We start from the raw sequence: 21,333 nt of genomic DNA, 5'->3' as shown, positions 1-21,333 counted from the left end.
TAACAGCACAGGGAATGAACATAGCGTCTAAGTAGAACGAATCACGCCAGGATAAACCTCGGCCTCCTCCCGTGTACACTTATTTTGGAGCAAAAGACTTCGTCATTTCACAATAAACTTATATGCTCATGTTGCAGGTTTTTTGCCGCGAATTGTACAAGGAAGTGAAATCTATGGAATTTCGGAGGAAACAAGAGGGTATTATGATGGCAGTAGAAAATAAGAATGGGAAGGTAGTCATCGAGAGAGATGAGTTCATAGGAAGGTGGGAAGAATTCGTTGAAGACTTATATGAGAGTAGGGATAGACCGTGTATCCTAAATGTTGAAGTAGAAAATGAAGTAGGCGAGGATGATAAAGGATTTTGTATTCTTCGGGATGAGTTTGCAAAGGCTATATCCGAGATTAGGAATGGGAAGACAACCGGAATAGATAACATACCAATCGAATTCATTAAAAATATAGGAGACAAGGGAGAGAAAGAATTGTTCCGACTGTGCAATGAAATATATGAAACAGGAGAATGGCCAAAAGAATGCTCAAAGTTATTGCTCAAACCTATTGCTCAAAGTTATGGACTAATATAATCTGCCTGTGAAATTCCCAAACTGTGAACTGCGGAGTTTTTTCACAATCAGAATGGCAAACCTCAAACCTCAGAATACCTAGAAATACAAAATTTTGTAGGTAGATATCGTATTATTGAAAGGAGTAATACAAATTGCTAAATTTTAAGTAGTTTTAGTACGCGCTTAAATAGTATAACTGTATATTTCCATTGTGCTGTAATATTTCCTTCGTACTATAATATAATTTATTACTGTTAAAGTAAAGTAGTTCCCAACTACCTCAGTCGATTAGCATGAGTATACGATTCTCATAATAAAATATTAATAGATAAGAAACAAGTCAGTCTTTACTCAAAAATACTTATCTTTCGTTTTCCATGTATTATATCACATAACAAAAGAAGTTGGTGAGGTTTTCGTCACTCCAACATGGCCCACAAAAATCTTAAACATCAATTTTATTCTTCGAAATAATCACCATTGGCTTCAATGACATTTTTCCAACGAGACTTAAGCTTATAAATGCCTTTTTGAGAAAAAAAAATATTTTTTTCATTAGTCCAGAAATTGTGATACAGCCTTTGTGACATCGTCGAGTTTTCGGACCTGCTGTTTCCGCAAGTGTTTATCCATGGCCAAAAGCAGGTAATAGTCCCATGGAGCGATGTCCGAGGAATAGGGTGGATAAGGCAGAATTTTCCAGACCAATGTTTTGATAATCTGTTTAGTTGCATTTGCCGTATGAGGTTTGGCAAGATCGTGAAGAAGAACAAACCCTCTTCTGTTGACCAGTGCTGGCTGCTTTTGGACCAATGGAGCTGAAACTCTTGGCAATTGTGACGAGTAGACCTCGACTGCTATGGTTTTTCGCTTTGTAGATATCCATAATGGACTATGCCAACGCTGGTCCATCAAACACATAGCATTACCTTCTTTTGTTAAATGTCCGGTTTAACAGCCAATGAGACCGAACCAGAAGTCGTCCAATTGTTCCCTCCTCCAGTTATCATACATGATCAATTTTACGTCATATGATAAGATTTGGTCCAGGAACGACGCTAAATTATGGCGCGACAGCAACGACAAGCAGATGTTTAACTGTTGAGCATGTTTCCCTCAGACAGAACATGAGGAACTCATTTGCTTAGCTTTCATGTCATCCCAAGGTTATGAAGATATGATCGAAAGGTTTCGTCACATATTCCAATCCTGTGTGCCAGCTCCTGTAAAATTTGATGAGCATTCTACTGATTTCTTCCTCCAGCTGGACTTTGTATAGGGTGGATGGACGACCGGCACGATGGTAGTCTTCAAGGCCCTTGTCTCGGAAGAAAAACAGAGCTCATTCGTGGCTAAGCGGTTAGCGTACGCGCCTTTGGCGTGGGGGACTCGGGTTTCATTCCCGGCGGGAGCTCGTGTGGGTCGGATTCCACGTTAATCAGTAGGTTTCGTCTCACATAGCCGCGCTGCTGAAAGATACGTTAAACTCAAAATCAACTCAACTCGGAAGAAAAGCAGCTGAACCTCTTCTGGACAATCCGTTTACTCATTGACGTCCCTGTAAACTCGAAGCATATTCTTCTAGTGGCCTTTGCATCTTTGTACTCGTAAAGCAAAATAAGCCTCAAAATCTCCCTTTCCAAGGACATACTCTTTCGAAGATTTCGCTTCCTACAAAACCGATAGCGAAACGTGCGTTGCATTGAAGAACCCTATTAAATAATGTTTAAAAGGAATGTAGACATACAGTATGGCGCTAAATTCGTTGTACAAAAGCAGAAGGATGATTCCTGACAGTAAAACAAACAAAAAGTTCCAATAAAAATAGGGCGAAAAGTGCGTTGTTTACGTGTTATAGACTACCGAAAGCGTGGGAATACAAACTTTGGAGTTAAATATTGCACAAACTACTGATCGTAGACGTGATGCGGCATGATATTGTCAAAGGATCCTAACCTACTCTTATCCAAATATGCAGTTTTAAATTTGGCAGTGGTGTCGCAAGGGATTCTTCAAAGGACGTTGGAGATTCCCGAACATTGTCTGACATAAATTTAGTGGACAACAGTATGCATGAAGATCCTGTTAGTTGCAGTCGGGATTTATATTTCAACAAACTTCAAATTGTCCCTATTCTCGATTTTTATACGATCTTCTGATCACCACTCTGCTACAGGAAAAAAGGTTGTCTTTGTACGCTCCTGATTAATTGGATAATTTTTTGAAAGCTGATAATTTTCTGAAAGCTGTAAGAGATAAATATTTGACTAATGCAATAGTTTACACACACACAAAATATACAAAATGATTACTTAATAATATTTTATCTTAACTTCCCAGCGCTGGTACTAACTACTATCTATATAATTATTAAATAATATGCTATCTACTTAATTATACAATATTAATCAATAACAATCTTGGTTAATCAATATTAATCAATTAATCTTAAACAATATTAATAAAATTAATATTGATTTTACCTATAATTATTTGTATACATATTCAAAAGAATAAAATAGCAATGAGCCTGAAAGTACTCATTGAAGTATATATATCCCAAGAAATTCCTTCAAATAGGAAGCATTTCATGTCAACGGAATAAAAAAAAGTCACTGGTAGTGATCAGTCTTTGAAAAAGATGAAATTCGTTAGGTTAAGTTCTGACCTGTTAAGCCCCTATTATACAACTGCTCCAAATTCGAAAATGTTATTATTCCCCTTGTTTACCTTCAGTTTTAATATTCCCGCGCAAATAGCAGCTTGCATGTGTGTCTTAATTTCTTTTATTTTTCATACTTTCATTCTCACCGTCGTGATTAATACTATAAGAAAACCGTGATTAAGTAACCAGACTCGTCATTATCAAAACGCGGAACACATATTTCAGACTTTGACCGTTTCTGATTTTGAAAATGCTCCTACATGCAATATAAGTTAATACTCGGCACCTTGTATATCACATCGTTATTAACAAGTCATATATAATAACTTTCTGTAAGTAATAAGTAAAAACTTCTCGTGAGTCTTACTGAAACGTTTCAATTGCGAGCTATTTCTTTGTAAACCGGCAACAATATTGATTTAATAGGGCGCCAATACTTTTACGGGGCACCACATCGTTTACCCATTTTTCAACACTTTTTTTCTTATTGCTTGTTCGACGCACTCTTGCTGCCAAGGCCTCTCCTCCTCCCCCGTAGTTACGGCTCTGGGTGTGGTTATCTTCTCCGTCACGATGTAAGTTTCGTACATTTGCTAATCGGTACGCACAAATATCATTCTCTGACAGAACAATTGCACTAATTTGCAATCTCGCTATCTTCGATTCTGGACTTTGAACAGAATGGCGAGGGAACATTTACCATTTCCGACTTTAATTTCGCTTTATTTCATCACCATACGGTGCGCAGGCCCAACGTCTGTGATTACAGAGGTAATGGAGGAGTACACACGTGAGGAATTGGCAGAAATTGATCTGACATACGGGAAAGCGGACGGTAATGGCTGTGTGGCACTACAGCTGTACAGACAACAGTTTCCTAATCTTAGAATTCCACACTACGCAACTTTCTCCAGTGTAGATCGAAGATTACAAGAAACAGGATTGCTGGAAGCACACAAGTCCAATGCTGGACGAAACAGAACCGTATGGACTGTGGCTTTTGAGGAGAAAATTCTTGCTCGAGATCAGAGAAAACTGTCCACCAGCACACGGGTCGCTGCTGAAATTAACACCTTCATCGGCAGATGTGGAACATGCTTCACGAAAATCAGATGTACTTTTTCCATGTCCAAAGGGTGCATGCATTACACGCCGCTGATTATCCACGTAGGCGGGAGTTTGTCCAGTGGCTACGCGAACCATGATAATACGTCCCGCTTCATGTCTAGTATTCTATTCACAGATAAAACTATGTTTTCCCGTGATGGAGTGATGAACACTCACACTCAACATGTGTGGTCTGAGGGAAACTTATATGGAATGTCAACTCGTGCCCATCAGGAACGGTGTTCTGTGAATGTGTGGGCATGAATCGTTGATAATTTTCATCGTACCGAACCTACTACCACAATGCCTGACCGGGTGGGAGTATCGGACATTTTTGAAAGAGATTCTGCCTGAACTACTAGAGACTGTGCCACTAGCTGTTCATCGAAACATGTGGTTTATGCACAACGGTGCTCCAGCACATTTGCTGTGGAGGTGCAAAATTGTCTTAACGCATCCTTTCCGAACAAATGGACAGCAGAGAAGGACCGGTGTCTTGGCCACCTCGCTCATCCGGCCTTAACCACTTAGATTTCTTTTTCTGGGGCCATATGAAACAACTAATCTACGCGACGGCTATGTAATCAGAGGAGGATTTGGTTGCTCGAATTGTTGCTGCAGCGTGGAGCATTCAGGAAACACCAGGAGTGTTTCAACGCATCCGCTGCGTCGCGGTGGTCCCTTCACCGCCGCTGTAACCTTTGCATTGAAGTGGCGGGTCGAAACTTTGAACACCTTTTGCAGTGTCCGTTCTGATAACCATCCTCTGTTCATGTAAACAAAGACTTCCCTCTGTACCTTGCTCCTTACAGCTATCTTCTGCATGCAGTCCCGTTATACAATTTGGAACCAGAAATATCGGCCCTTGTTACAGTACGTACAAATATCGTAAATGGAACGAATATTTTGTTTCACATCCGTCAATTTAGAACATCGAGAATAAAACGTACTGTAATCGCATTTGTGTGATGTACTGATCGAAATGAATGTGCTAAAACAGGTATGTGTATTATTATTATTATTATTATTATTATTATTATTATTATTATTATTATTATTATTATTATGCGTTCTTTATTTGTCTGTAATTCTTGTTCAATTGCTGTAGTTGTAACTTTTATCTGCGTGTATGAGTATTGACCTGCCACGTAGTATTATTTCCAGGCAGTGAAATGTCCTTTATATGTTGTTATCCACTCATTTACGTCATAAAACGTCAGAGAATCCCTAACGTCCTTTGGGGGATCCCCTGTGCCGCCATTGCACAAATCTGAAAACGGCAAATTTGAATAGAGCAGGTTAGGATCCTTTGTCGATATTATGCCGCATCACTTCTACGATCAGTAGTTTGTGCAATATTTAACTCCAAAGTGTGTTTTCCCACGCTTTCGGCAGCCTATAACATATAAACAACACGCTTTTCGCCCTATGTGTACTGGATTTTTTTCCCTCTCTCAGGAATCACCCCTCTGCTTTTGCACAACGAATTTAGCGCCATACTGTGTAACGTTATCAGAATAAATTTGACCACACTAACGCAACAAAAGTAACTGTTCTCAAAAACAGCACGAATTTTCTTGGTTACCTGATAATATTGCACCGCGATATATTTCACATATAGGACGTAAAGCATTAATTTACCTTTAGCCTAACCTAACCCTTCAAGTAACTGCCCCCCCCCACTCTACCATGGTATCTCCTAAATTCGCCCATGCCGTAAAGTTGTCTTCCAACTGATATTAAGAGTTTTATTCCATAATCCAAAGGATCAGTAAAAGTACCTACATTTAGTACGAATCCTCAATTGTTTCAGTAATATCGAAATAATTTTAATCTGAATAAAGTTATACTGAAAAACATAACATTCAACCTTATTATAATGTTTGGGTGGACGGTTCCTAATAATGCAAACTGCATTTCTGTCGATTTCAAATATTGAACTGAAACTGAACAAAACAGTCCTCAAAAAGAGCCTAACAGCTCTTAAACCGAACCGAACCATTCTGCAAACCGAACCGTTCCCAAATCGTACCGAACCGAACCAAACCGAACCGTTCCCAAACAGAACCGTTCCAAAACCGGGCCGGGCCGGTTTGAAGTCTAAACCGATTGATTTGGTTTAAACTACAAACCGAAACCGGTTAACCGGTTCTTGGGACACCCCTACGCCAAATACTATTTATTATTATATTTTTATTATTACTTAACCAAGGCTAGTTAAGTACGTTCTTACTTAGTGTGTATTTTGACTGTCCTGGGTTCGAGTTCCTGTTCGGGAAGAGTCATTTTATGACTGTTTTGGGTTCGAGTTCCTGTTCGGGAAGAGCCATTTTATGACTGTATCAGGGTTCGATCCTTGTATATCCTCGTTCGGGAAGACATTTTATAACGGTATTTGGTTCGAGTCCCTGTGAGGGAACGACATTTTATAACTGTATGTGGTTTGAGTCCTGTGGATTCCTATGAAGGCTTAGGCGTTTGACAGTTCGGGATTCGATCCTCTGTCCTGGACGTCTCCTTTAGACTTTAATAGTGATTCGGAGATTTTACTTAAGCCGACCATATAACCACTGGACAATACGGTTCAGAGTTCGGGTCAGAATATTCTGGGAAACTGACATAAAGACTGATTCCAATTCTACCTCTAATGCCAATAGAATTTAAAAATGTAAAAATTATTACGTTGTATAGGCATTAATTATTTATGCTGGAAAGAAAAGTAAATTAAATTTTCTTAAACTTTAAAACATAAATTTAGGTCATTGTAATTATTTCAGTAAATTATTATAAAAGGATACGTGTAATTATAATTTCTTGATTTTAATTAATAACACTGAAACTTCACTAGTACAAATTAAATTACACACTGGCACTTTGATTTGATCAATTTAAATATAATAACACGATTTAACATTTGGCCCAATAATTTTTACTACGATCTCGGAAGACGCGGGATACCGGTTGAACTTCACTGTCATTTCACGATTGCTTCACTTTTGTTAGCTCCTTGGATAATATGGGAGGGGAGAAGGTTTTCTAGCAAACCCATGAAGGCAGTTGCTTGTGGAAATCCTCGTTTACGACATTCCATTCGATGCGATGTCAAATTTCTTCCTTTTGGGTTGGATCAGCTGAGTCTTCGGCTAGCTCTTTGGGGTCGAGACCACTTTATAAGCAACACTTACAAACAAATGCTTTAAACTTAGATTTTCTTTTCTCGGCAACATTTTCGTCGTAATCAACCCACCGTATACTTAGTATAGATTCATCGTTGCACCATTCAGACTTTTGATGCGCTAAACACTATAATTGAGTACATTACGAATGTACTATAGTTCGCACAGTGTTGTTGGTTTACATCCTTGATTCAGACTGATTTGGGTTTTCTCCCCATCGCCCCGTGATTCTACCCAGCGGAGAGGCTCACAATGCAACCTGTTGATATCAGAGCTAAAAATAACTATGACAACTTTTTGAAGGAAATGTTTGGAGACGAAGTTTGCTTTCTACGCCGGATTCTAGCACCTTATTTGCAGAAGCGAGAGGGTCCAACAAGACTACTGTCGTAGACGCGACACACACACACACTAACTCACTCACTCTATGGCATATGGCACTCGGATGTTCAATGCCGCATTCACAAAACTCTCCACTGACTTCTATCCTTAATCAATTGGATCCAGTTTCTACTTTGTATTCCTATCTCTGCGAGATCCATCTTAATATTGCCCTCCCATCTGCACCTGGGTCTTCCTAATGGTCGTTTTCCGATTGGTCTTCCAGTCAAGACTTTGAAAGCGTTTCTACTTTCTTCCATTCTAGCTACATTCTAGCCCACCTAAGCCTCCTAGACTTGACGACCCTAACAAAATGGGGAGAAAACCGTATAAATTATGTAGTTCCTCGTTATGAAGTTTCCGCCATTCCCCATTCCCGTTCCTCTTGGGTCCGAATATTCGTCTCAGGATCTTGTTCTAATATACTTTCAGTCTCTGTTCTTCCCTCAGAGTAAGTGACCATGTTTTTCAACCATACAAAACAACAGGCATGATTATCGTTTTATATATTTTAAGCTTCAAATTCCTCGACATAATTCGCGACAACAAGAGATTTTGAACCGAATAATAACACGAATTCCCTGCTTTTCGTCGACATTTAATTTCTTCGTGAATATGATTTTCGTCTGTTAATATTTATCCTAAATATTTGAAAGTATCCACTTTATCAAAAGTATTATTTAATATTTTAACGCATCCATAATTTCCCATATTACGGTCCCGACGCACTTCCATGTATTTAGTTTTCTCTGCATTTACTTCTAAACCCATGTCCCTGCAAGCGTTTAATAAGATCTTTGCATTTCTTTCTATTATTCTCCTATCATCCCCTATTAATTTTACATCGCCAGCCTATGCCATAAACTAAATACCGTTCAACTTTAGGCCCTGGTTGCTATCTTTGATTTTCCTTATAGCGTATTCCAGCACAAAGTTAAATAATAATGCCGACAACGCATCTCCTTGTTTCAGGCCATTTTCGACGTGAAAGCTCATGGACAAAAATTTTCCTACCCGGACTTTACTTTGGAATTCATTTAAACATACCTTAATTAATCTAATTAGCTTTCTCGATATTCAAAGTTCTGTAAGAACTTTGTATAAAGTTTCTCTCCTAACCGAGTCGTACGCCTTTCTAAAATCAATAAATAGTTGATGTACCGGGGTATTGTATTCCTACTTCTTTTCAAGTATCTGTCGAATGGTAAATATTTGGTTGATAGTTGATCGATTTCGTCTAAATCTGCACTGATAATCTCCAATAATTTCATCTGCGTATGAGGTCAATCTTCCTAATAGAATACTTGAAAGGATTTTATAGGATATTGATAGAGGAGAAATGTCTCGATAATTATTACAGTCAGTTTTGTCGCCTTTCTTGTGAATTGGAACAATGATCGATTCTTTCAATTTTTCTGGCAATTCTTCCTTGTTCCAGATAAGGAGAGTGAGTTTGTGTACTATGCTTCACAATTTTTCACCTCCAGCGAAAATTAACTCAGCCGGAATTTCATCTACATCCGGAGATTTGTGTTTGTTTAATTTCTTTATAGCGGTTTCTACTTCTGTTCGGTTGGGTTCTGGAATATACGACGTGACACATATATATATACATTTTCGTCTGTTTGCTGAGGAAAAAATTCTTAAAAGTGCTTTTATACGAGGATCACTTAAAAAGTTAAAATTTTCTTAAATAACATTCGATGAGTTGGAGTATTCTCACGAAATATGTAGATATTCCAAAAGGTATTCGCACGCTGCAAAGCTGAAATAAAAGTACTATTATCCATGACCGAGCTGATCGTCATTCCGGTAGGCAAATTAAATTGTCGCATAAATTAGTTTGATTACCAGAGCAATAGAACTTAAATCGATGTAAAACTGAAAGCCAGCTATTAATAATAATAACTGTACCTGCAAGGGTCAGCTCAGTTAGTTTCCCAATTATTATGAAACAATATTACAAGAAAATTCTCTAATTAGGCTCAATGGGTTGGGAAATCTGAATCATTTTAATAATGACTAGTTAACACAAAGTTTAGGTAACAGTAATACATTTTTAGTTATCCAAAGGTGTAATAAAATTTAAATTGAACGGTAGAAAGACGAAACGATATAATGAAATGAATTATGAGACAAATTTAACTGAATTTAAATAATGAAAGCATTAAACACATTGACTGGGGAATCTGAAATATTCCTATTTCTCATGTTGTTCCAAAAACAAAATATTAATCTATATCTTTAGAAAACAATGATTTTAATTTAATGAGAATTTCACAATTTCTTTAATTTCTTTAGCAGCTAATAAAAGGATCATATAAATAACAAGGTATACTCTTTTCTTTCTTTCTTTTTTTTAAAGGTGAGATTCCAGATATTGAGATGGAAGTTATATATAATATATTTATGCTATAACCCTATAGAAAGCAAATTATTTGGTTCACAAGACAGTATCTTATTTAACAACCATACAAGAAGGAAGTAAGGAAATAACTAACTTAGAGAAATAGACAATTGATGAAGGGGGAAATTAGATTTCGAATGATAGGAAGTCATGACTTCACTATCCTTTCGCCTTTGATTAATGTAAATAGTAAAGTTTTAGTTCGAACAGTGCACTGATTTACCTTTCAACTGCCTATTTTACATCAATAATTCTTTACACAGGTATATAAATATTTAGATATTAAATAATAGCAATATTCAATAACGATATAAAACATCAAACATAATCACCTATACTTGAATATATATATATATATATATATATAAAAGATAGTTACATATACCCAGTTATTATCAGAATACATATATTTATATATAAAGATTAACTTGGCCAATATTACTTATAACCGCTGGTATCTTGTATTTTTCTATTTTTAACTATTCACAATATTTTACTTTATAATTATGAAGATAATTATGAACTAGTTAAAATTCCAATTTGAAGATGTCGCACTACAGGTGATCGAAGTGCTCAAATTTCTAAGTGGCATTCATTTATTTGAATGTTGCAAAACATTTTCTTGATGCAAAAAGGTACAAAATTAGTACAAAATTCTGAGCTAGTTAAAATTTCAATTTGAAGATGCACTACAGGTGATCAAAGTGGCCAAATTATGAAATGTTTGAATTGTACAAAAATTTTTCATGGTGGTACGAAAAGGTACAAAATTGTGCAAAATTTTGAGCCAGTTAAAGTTCGAATTTGATGATGTTGCACTATAACTAAATGACCCATTTGCGAGTCATTGTGTATCTAAATAGTTATCATACTTTTCTATATCTTTTTTTTTTTTTTTTTTTTTTTTAATATGAATACAATAACACCATTGCCACGGACGTGATAAATACAAAAGCTGCACAATCGTTCTCTTCCACTTTAAGCTCCTTATCTTACTACTTCGGGAACCAAATTATCGAGAAACAGGAATTGTTCTTTTACTAGTGACACGCTAAATACATACAAACAAACAAACAAACAAACATCGTGGCCCTTCTTTGTTCGTTGAAGAGGAAGATGAATTTTCTGAAATAGTTCGCACAGTCTCCGAAAGATGTCAGTCTATTGACCTGGTGCAAAAGATATCTCCTCCTTTTGTATCATGTGTAAATAGAAAATCTCTCTCTTGCTTGCTTGTGACCCTGATGATATATCATGTGTAAAAAGGCCTTAAAAGTATGTATCTTTTTTCCATCTATATAAGTAACAAAATTGAATGCTCGCGTATTTACCCAGTTTACGTGCATCCATAAAATAGGGTTGGAATTTCTTACGCTCATTCCTCACTGCTTCAGAATAGTCCTGATCCACGTACATCCTAGTACCACGCAATTTAGATTTGTTTTTCAAAATATGTTCCTTCTTTTTGTCACTAAGAAATTTACATACGATGAGTCTAATTCTGTTAGGGCACTTCCTTCCTACGCGTTGCACACGCTGCAGCAATTCATTGTCAACTTCTAATTGAAATCTATCATGTAATACATTACACACTTTCTTGTCTGTAGTATCCTAGTTCTCGTTCTCATCCTCTTGAATTCCATAAAACACAAGATTTTGTTTTCGAGATCTTATTTTCAAGTGCATCTGCTTTCAACTCAAGGAATTTTACATATTGCTGTAAATCACGCACTTCATTTGATACTTTCACGAGTTCCGTTTACTCTATCCACTGACTTGGTCACAGTTTCACACAATAGTCTAACTTCAGCCACTAACGTATCATTTGACTCGCGAAGATATGTCAAAATCTCCTTAATTTCTACAATTTTGCGTGGCTGGAAATTCACAGGTCCAGGATGCTGTTCCACACCACTAATTATTAACAATACGCAAATCATCAGACCATATGTGAAAAATATTTGTGTCATCAGTATTGTGAATTGGGCTGAGCACAAAGATTTTCTTAGCGACTCCAACCAAATAAACCCAGTCTGGTTCTATAGATTTCAAGGTTGACACCCATCACGATTGAGTGTACCGCGGAACGAAGAAAACACGTCTGCCTGGCAGCACACTCTTGACACACACTCTTTAATAGGTTAGAGGAAAGCGGATATTATTAAAAGTATCTACTTTTTAATTAAATTTATGTTAAGTATTTTAACCATCCAAAATGCAAAACTTAAATTCAATTTTCCCCTCGATAATATCTCCACCTTGCCGCGTTTACGGGAGGGGGGAAGGGCTTGCGTGCTTTAATGATCCGATCCTAAGATCTACACCGGAGATAGTTTCCCTATCAAAGGGCTTCCCATGCCGGACAGATTATTAGGGGTACGAACCAGACGAAGAGAGAGATTATGGTAGTGGGCAGCAGCTCTACCATTACCACACTGAGGCTGAAGATGATTGACATCAGCAAGGCTCGGATGTGGACAAAAGCAGGCAGGGACAGAATGTCCTCTATGGCTGTTTCACTGCGAGGTGGAAGGACCTGGGTCACCACCACTTTACTGAGTCCCTAGAAAACAACATGGAAAGAGAAATAAGAAAATGTAATACTAGGGAAAAGGACACTACTGTTTTACAGAGGGTCGTCCTCGGCAGTGGAGGGAAACAAAGCAGGGCCTCCTCGGTCGTCATTAAACGAAACCCCTGCAGGATAGGAACTTGGAATATGCGATTGCTGTTACAGTGTGGAAAACTGAAAAACCGGAAGAAAGAAATTGATCGCATGAAGATAGATATCTTGGGAATCAGCGAAGTTAGGTGGCCTGATGGAGGAGGCATGTAAAGCGAGAACTTCAGAATAATCTATTCAGGAGCTGTAAGTGGTACAGCAGGAGTCGGTTTTGTCTTGAATAAGAAGATGGGACAAAATTATAGGCAGCTGAAGATACACCGAAAGGATAGTAATGTTGAAGATAGCAACTGAACCGAGGAATATGACGATAATCCAAGTATATATGCATTCATCAGACTACACAGATGAGGAAGTAGAAGAAACGTATGAGCAAATAGAAGAAGTATTGATGAAAGTTGAAGACCAGGACCATTTAATCATCATGGGTGACTGGATTCGGTCTAGAAGAAATGAATGCGAGAGATGCACGACTAGTTGAGTGAGTTAGCTGCAAAAGCCATAATCTGACTATAACAAATACTCCGTTTGAACAGCCACTAAGAAGAAGATACACATGGACAAGACCAGTAGACAAAGAAGGATACCAAATAGACTATATACTGGTCCCACAACATTTAGAAATCAAGTGAAGAACAGTAAGAGTAACCCAGGAGCAGACGTTGACTCAGACCATAATTTAGTTTTGATGAAGAGCGAACTCCGACTAAAGAAGAAAAGTGATAGCACCAAACAAAAGTTGGAACACAATAAACCTTAGAAGAGATGAGAACACGAAAAAGGAATTTGCAACTGCGACAGACAAAGAGACTTCTAAAGTAGCCTTAGCAAGTGATAACATCAACTCGAAATGGGAAGCCATGAAAGCAGGATTTTAAAAGCAGCCGACGAGTACATAGGAAGAGACTCGAGTACCCCATATAAGCCCTGGATAACAGCAAAAATATTGGAAATGATGGAGCAAAGAAGACAGTTCCAGATAACAAACAATGAAGAGAAATATAGAAGGTGCAGAAATCACATCAACAAAGAAGTAAAGGAGGACAGAGAAAACTGGATAAACACCTTGCCCAAGAAAATTGAGGAAAATATCTTTAAAGGCAACACAGTAACAGCATATAGAAAAGTTAAAAAACAGTTCGGTGAGAAAAAGAAACGCACAGACATTATCATAGACAAGGACAGAACAACGCTAATAGAAGAGGAGCAGATAACAAGAAGATGGAAGGAATACATTGAAGAACTCTACAAAGGAGACAGAGTGAACAAAGAAGAGATAGAGAAGGAAGAAGACGTCGATGAAAATGAATTAGGACAATCAATTTTAAAGTGCGAATTTTACAATGCTTTGAAGAAAATGCAACATGGTAAAGCCCCAGGAATAGACCAAATACCAACGGAAGTGATTAAGAATCTCGGAATAGCAACAAAGAAGAAACTATTTAATCCTTTTAATGAATGTAAACTCATGTCCAAAATGATTGTCGCATATCTATAATTGTCTTCTTGTAAGAATATAATTTGATAATGATTCAGCAGGGTGTTTTTAATACTGATACTATGTGTATAATCGGGAAATGCATATTTGTGGTAAATTTCATAAGAAAAGAATTATAAATACAAAAATTAGAGTGAGAAAAACAAAATGTTGTTGCTAAGTGGACAATCAAGTTCTGTTTCTATTTACTGCTCTTTTGACATGACATTTGCTACATACATGTCTTTGCTGATTATACACATACTAACATTATAAGAAATACCAGGAGAATTCGTTATTAATATATATTCTTTCAACAACATATTTATAGACATGCGACAATAATTTTGGACATGAATGTACATCTCGGAAGAAATACCAAAAGACATCGAGAAAAGCATATTGGTCCCCATCCTGAAGAGAAAAGACGCACGGAACTGCGAAGAACACAGAACGTTAAGTTTGCTTTCCCATGCATCAAAAATACTGTGCAAATTTGTCGCACAACGAATAGAAGGGAGGAAGGAATACTGAGTCTACGGTTGATCATGGGACAACACATCAGAATAAACAAACCAATTGTGATAGCATTTGTAGATATAGAGAAAGCTTTTGACAACGTAGATTGGAATATCATGTTCAGAACGTTGAAGAATCTGTAGATGGATTACAGAGACAGAAGAATAAAAAATATCAATTTTACAAGAACCAGACAGCTGTTATAGGAAGAGATCAGAAGGAAGCAAGAATAAGTAAAGGAGTAAGGCAAGGATTTTCACCTCTCCTATTCAGCGTCTATATAGAAGAGGCTATGAAAGAATTCTTTGATAAAAATGAGAAAAGCGTAAAAGTAAATGGCCAGGTTTTTAACACAATAAGGTTTGCTGATGACATAGCACTCACAGCGGAGAACGAAGAGGACTTGCAGGAAACACTTTTAAACTTGAACGCGCAACTGGAAAAGAACATGCAAAATGAAGATAAATAAGAAGAAAAGCAAAGTAATAAAGTGCACAAGAGCAGGACGGGAAGGGGCAAACGTATGGCTAGAGGGAGAGAAAATCAAAGATTTTAAGACGTTCCTGTATTTAGGAAGCCTAATATCCTCGGACGGAAGAAGTGAAAAATACGTAAGTTCCGGAACAGCACAGGCTAAACAAGCACTCAATAGGAAAAGAAGACTGCTAACATTAAGAAGACTGCTAACATTAAGAAATGTGACCTTGGACGTTCGAAAACGATTTATTAAGACACTGGTATGGAGCGTGGTGCTTTACGGATCAGAGACGTGGACATTGAGAAAAGCTGAAATATCCAAGCTGGAAGCATTTGTAATGTGGTGTTGGCGCAGAATGCTGCGTATATCATGGACCAAGATGAAAAGCAACGAAGACGTACTAAAAGAAAGTCAGATCTTGAAAATAATAGGAAAAATAAGAAACAGCATGCTTGGCCATCTTATTCGGTACTCCGATTGGATCAGCGTGTTGATAGAGGGAAAGGCAGAAGGAAAAGCAGGAAGAGGAAGACCAAGGATAGAGTATCTAGATGCAATTATGAAGAAGAGACCTTATCCAAGTATTAAACAGCTCTCCCAAGAGAAAGAAAAGTTTTAAAATTTCCATATTGCCCACCAACCTATGGTTGAGGTGAGAAAGAAGAATAAACTCTTTTCTGCATAACACCTAAAACTAAATGACTTGATAAGTATTAAATCAATATTACGCACCATAGTACTTTAGCATGACTAGAGTATGAAAATTTTTGCAGGAAAGAGTGCAGGAAAGAAATGAGTGTACTTTCATTCAAAACTTACATTCACTCATTCAAAAGTTACAATAAAGTTACCTTTCAGTTCTTGTTATGCACGTGCTCAAAGGCAGAACACTAAAGCAACTGGTTATGGGGTGTTAGAAGTGCCTTGTTGTCAGTATATTTACTTACACAGATACGTTTTCAATACTTGTTTGATGTACTTAGAATCTTAGTTGGCCGACTAGATTTATTATTATAAAATGTGTTACAATGTAATGTTAAGTAAAAACAAATTGATACGTTAATTCTTGGATTTCAATGTTCCTCATTTGTTGAGTATTTAACGTTATGGAAATATTTTTAAGAGCCGCTTTTGCCTTATTTTCAAATACTCAGGTACAGTGAGATCAGTTATATCTTTAAGTTAAAAATAACGTGACAAGCGTTTTCTCTATTAACTATTGATTGATTGTTTAGGTAGAGAAGCATCGAGATAACTTGGCCTGCTTAATGATAACTTACCCTTCAACGAATGGAGTTTTCGAAGAAACAATTGCCGACATATGTAAAATGATACACGATTGCGGTGGGCAGGTAAGTGTAAATAAAAGTTAAATTTTCTTTGAAATAATGAAATACCATAATAACATTAGTCCAGATAGCGTGTAGAAGGGTAGCTTTTTTTTTAATACTGAAATTCACTGCTTTATAACTCTAAATGTACAGGAGGTTGACAAAAAATCTAAAAACACTTCATATAGTTAAACACAAACAAACTATTTGCTGAGCAAAACAATATATTCACATAAAAACTACATACGTGTTAGTTGGCGAAATTGTAACACGTGTGTAGTTTTTTATGTGAATATATTGTTTTGCTCAGCAAATAGTTTGTTTGTGTTTAAGTATATACACAGCAAAGCTTCTACTTATGGAAAATACTTCATATAGGACACGTAAGTTTGGCCCTTCACTGTACAACACATGTTGCGGTTGCCGATCGCTTTTTTGTTTTCTACGTCTCATGTGGACCTTTTTCTTCCGTCAGCAGTAACCAGTTCACCTGTGAGTGTCGTGATGTGAAAGTGGTGCGGTAAAATAGGCGACCTGACAGACTTCCAAAGAGGCATGATCGTTGGTGCCCGTCTGGTTGGAGCTTCCGTGGCAACAGTGGCGAACATTGTGGGGGTATCGAAAGGCACTGTGTCCAATGTCACGAGGGCATACACAATTCATGGGCAAACGACGTCTGCAAAGCACAACAGTGGTCGAAAGACAATCCTGTCAGATGGGGACCGGAGGGCAATAAAACGGATTGTAGCAGCTAAAAAGAAGACCACTGCAATGAAAATTACGTCTGAACTCAATTCCGGCCTACAGAACACGGTTTCATCGAGAACAGTGTGACGGGAACTTCATAAAATTAAAATTCATGATAGGGCCGCTATCGCCAAACCCCTGGTCAAAGCAGTAAATGCGAAGAGGCGTATCCACTGATGCAAGGGCCACAAGGCGTGGACTCATGAGCAGTAGAAACACATAATGTGGTCCGATGAATCGACCTTCACCTTGTTTCCAACAACCGGTCGTGTTTACGTATGGAGAACGCCGTAGCAGGCCTATGATACAGACTGTCTGCTCCCAACTGTAAAGCATGGGGATGGTTCTGTTACAGTATGGGCAGTGATATCTTGATTTTCTGCAGGTCCCATCATAGCCCTGCATGGAATGAATGCTAAAGCGTATGAGGCCATTTTGGGGGGCCAGGTACTACCCATGGCCCAAATATTGTTCCCTGATGGTGATGGCATCTACCAAGATGATTTGGCACCCTGTCACGCTGCAAAACCAGTGAAATCATGGTTTGAGGAGCATGACCAGGAGCTATCACACTTCCCCTGAGTCCCACAATCACCAGATCTGAACATCATTGAGCCATTGTGGTCTGAGTTAGAAAGGCGTGTTCGGTCTCATTACCCTCCACCAGAATCCCTTAAGGAACTGGAGCATGTTTTGGGGGAACAATAATACAAAATTCCACACACCACGATTCAGGAGCTGTATACGTCCATTCCACGTCGGATCCAAGCTGTTTTGAACGCAAAAGGAGTCCCCACACCATACTAGGTATGATTGTCACACTTTTGCAAACGTTTTAGATTTTTTTTTTTGTCCAACCCCTGTAGTTGAGTCTTTCAAATTTTTTTTCAAAGAGATTCCTATTTGTATAAAGAACATTCTGTAAAATTTTCAGTTGTTTTCATTCAGTTCCTTTTTAGATGTTGACTTGAGAAAATGGACGTTAAAAATCTTTTGGCCATTTTGGAAAAGCTCTTAGAAAAAAGTGCATTCTCAGGGCTACAACTTATCCAGCACGTAGTTATATAAGTATTCAACACAGAAATAACATATCATTAGTGATTCTCCTTTCCTTCATAAAACTAATGGTCTTCAAAATTAACTATTTACACTTTTTTTTTTTTGAATTTTTACAGTAAAGAGTTTGACTCTCTTTCAGGATAGAAAAATTAAAATAATGTATATCTGAAGTTTATTTCATGCTGAACTGTTTTTTGAATTATTCTTATATCTTTAAAAATAGCTTAACAATTATACTTTCCAGGAACCACGTTTTTTTTTATTATTTATTTATTTATTTATTTATTAAAATTTGCCCAACCGCCATTTTAAGAATGGCTGCCAGAAAACACTATGACATACCTTTTTTTTCAAACATTGTTTTGCGACTATCTATCTATAAGGAACTCGTAATAAAAAAATGAGGAAAATAAAGAAATGTTGGCAACATTACCTGGGTGATTTGAAATAAATTAACCCATAAATAATTTGAGAAAGAATATGAATAAACGTTTTTAAAGAGAGACAATACTTTAACAAGAATGAAATACGTGAATCAACATTTGGAAAGTTATTTTCAACTCTGTTTTCTCTATCTAATTCCAATAACATTTAATGATTTTCTGGGTATTCGTTAACTTTAGCCGACATCCCTGATTTGTTTAAATTGAACCGTGTGCGTGGGTTTCCTCGGGGTTCTCCCGTTCCTCCTACTTTCTTCATTCCACTATTTCATTCATTTCTCATCATCACAGTCTTCTTTAGCCTAGCCGGCATAACGTGGGACGTAAAACTCAAAGATTTCATTATTTTGTTTAAATTGGAGAGGTTTTTTTCAAAGTTCATTTGCATGCATACCAGGTAGCGTAACTTAATAAATTATACATTATTTTGGACATAAAGGAATTCTTTAGAATTTGATGAGGTGACCGAAAGTCCAATTTGCCGCCAGAATGCGAGAAAATAACAAAGTGTCAGAAATGACAGTATTTTCGAGTTTTGCTTCCCTTTTCTCCAGGCCCGATATCATGCTGAAAATTCTTCAAATTTTCTTAAAATTCCAGGAAAACAAAGAAAGAAACAATCAAATAAAAAACAAAAATAGAGGTACAAATTACACTAGCGTAATAAATAATACATTCTTTCTAGGATAATGTAATTTGATTGAGTATACATAAAATGATCTCAAGTTTCAGTTCATTGAAGAAATATAACAAATTAGCCAGACTTGGAAATCAAAGATTTGGTTTTAATTGCTATCCGTCCCTAGCTTTTTAAATTCGTTCTGCTTATTAGCAAGGAGAAAATACACTCTATACAACAAGTAATAATTCAGCCTCAACAAATGTAAACTTTAACAAGATAAACAAATTTGTTGGCTTTCTGCTTTATTGTTTAAAGGTAACCAAAAAAGTTCTATCGCTTTTTGTGGAGATCTGTGTTCCGTTGGCTCTCACCCCGTGAGTTGAATGCGAATGGAGATAAGGCGAAGGACAGTTGTCGGTGTGAGTATATCCAACATAATACCTGGTTGTGGCAGTTCAGTTACACTGTGAACTTGCGTAAGGACTGAGTGAACAAGGGATCTCCACAGAGCATAATAAGTGTGTGTATGCTGTGCGAGTTCAAACTGGGGTCAAACGCCGCTGCAGCGAGGCGGAAGATAATATTTTCGTGTCTAAAGTAATATTTTCGGCTGCAGTGTTCAATACAAACATTCTGTTAGTATTAATACAATACTTATTACAAAACAGAGGCAGTATAAAAATGGTTTTGAACAAGTACATACATATTTTTCCCCTCAATCTTTGAAAATACAATATTCAATTTAACATAACTACTGAAGCTTATAATTGTCCGAGTCAAACAATTTGCGTCTTGTTCTGTAGAGAATGAAAGTTACTTTTATTTAATTGCTATGTCGTGTCAGTTTGGAACTTTTGTCAATGATTTTGTTTTGTATTGCCTGCCAATAAGTTTTACTGTAGCTGTGTAATTAAAAAGATCGAGAGTAAACTGTAAATATTATACCAAAGACTATTGAAGAAAAAACCTAAAATGAACAACTAACCAAAAAATAGTAGAAATATAAACACAAAATATAAAACACACTATAAACATTCGAGGCAAGTATCTCCACCGGGTCAACTGCACCCAGATAGCCTTTACGTTAGCCTGTCGGCCAGAGGAAGACACATTTTTGAATGTAAAAAGATCATGAAAATGAGTTTGTTTTGTGGGAGACTATTTACGAACACACCAAAATGCACCGAATTTAAATCCTGGAGTAGTTTAGATCCCACATAAATAATAAATCCTGTCATTCATAATGATGCTTTTGCGTTTGAATACAAATTTGATTAAATTCGTTATATTATTTTAATTTCTATGGATTACTTTAAATCTTCCCTTAAATTTATCCTGTACATGGAAAAAATATTTCTGTCAATGTGAATAATGTGTAGAGTAATTATTGTATATTCTGCTATGGTGAACTTGTTTAATAAAATAATTTTAGTGCTCTCATATAGTACTTATCTCTCTTCTGCTACTCTCCCTGTCTGATCCATGCTCCAGCTACCACTTTCACAATATACCTTGGATAGTATTGGACATTATTGTTTAATTTATCTTTGATGGGTAGTAATTACTGTAAATTCCTACTTTATCTTTGACTAATGCTAATTAAATAATATTTGTGCAATCTTATTTTTTTATTTTTATTTTATTTTATTTTATTTTATTTTATTTTATT

General features: G+C 36.8%; 1 protein-coding gene across 3 annotated transcripts in view; it reads left to right on the top strand.

The window, feature by feature from the left end:
• LOC145673469 (glycine dehydrogenase (decarboxylating), mitochondrial) overlaps positions 1 to 21,333 on the top strand; it is a 428,549-nt gene that overhangs the window by 279,580 nt on the left and 127,636 nt on the right. For all 3 annotated transcript variants that reach the window (XM_081743192.1, XM_081743190.1, XM_081743191.1), the window contains one exon: positions 16,698 to 16,814. In XM_081743192.1, the coding sequence (XP_081599318.1) occupies positions 16,698 to 16,814 (117 nt within the window). The remainder of the gene's footprint in view (positions 1 to 16,697; positions 16,815 to 21,333) is intronic.

This window comes from Thermobia domestica, chromosome 16 (genome assembly GCF_964235325.1).
Source record: "Thermobia domestica chromosome 16, izTheDome1.hap1.1, whole genome shotgun sequence".
Taxonomy (NCBI): Eukaryota; Metazoa; Arthropoda; class Insecta; order Zygentoma; family Lepismatidae; genus Thermobia; species Thermobia domestica.
The sequence above is the reverse complement of the archived record's forward strand: the minus strand, read 5'-3'. Positions and strand labels throughout refer to the sequence as shown.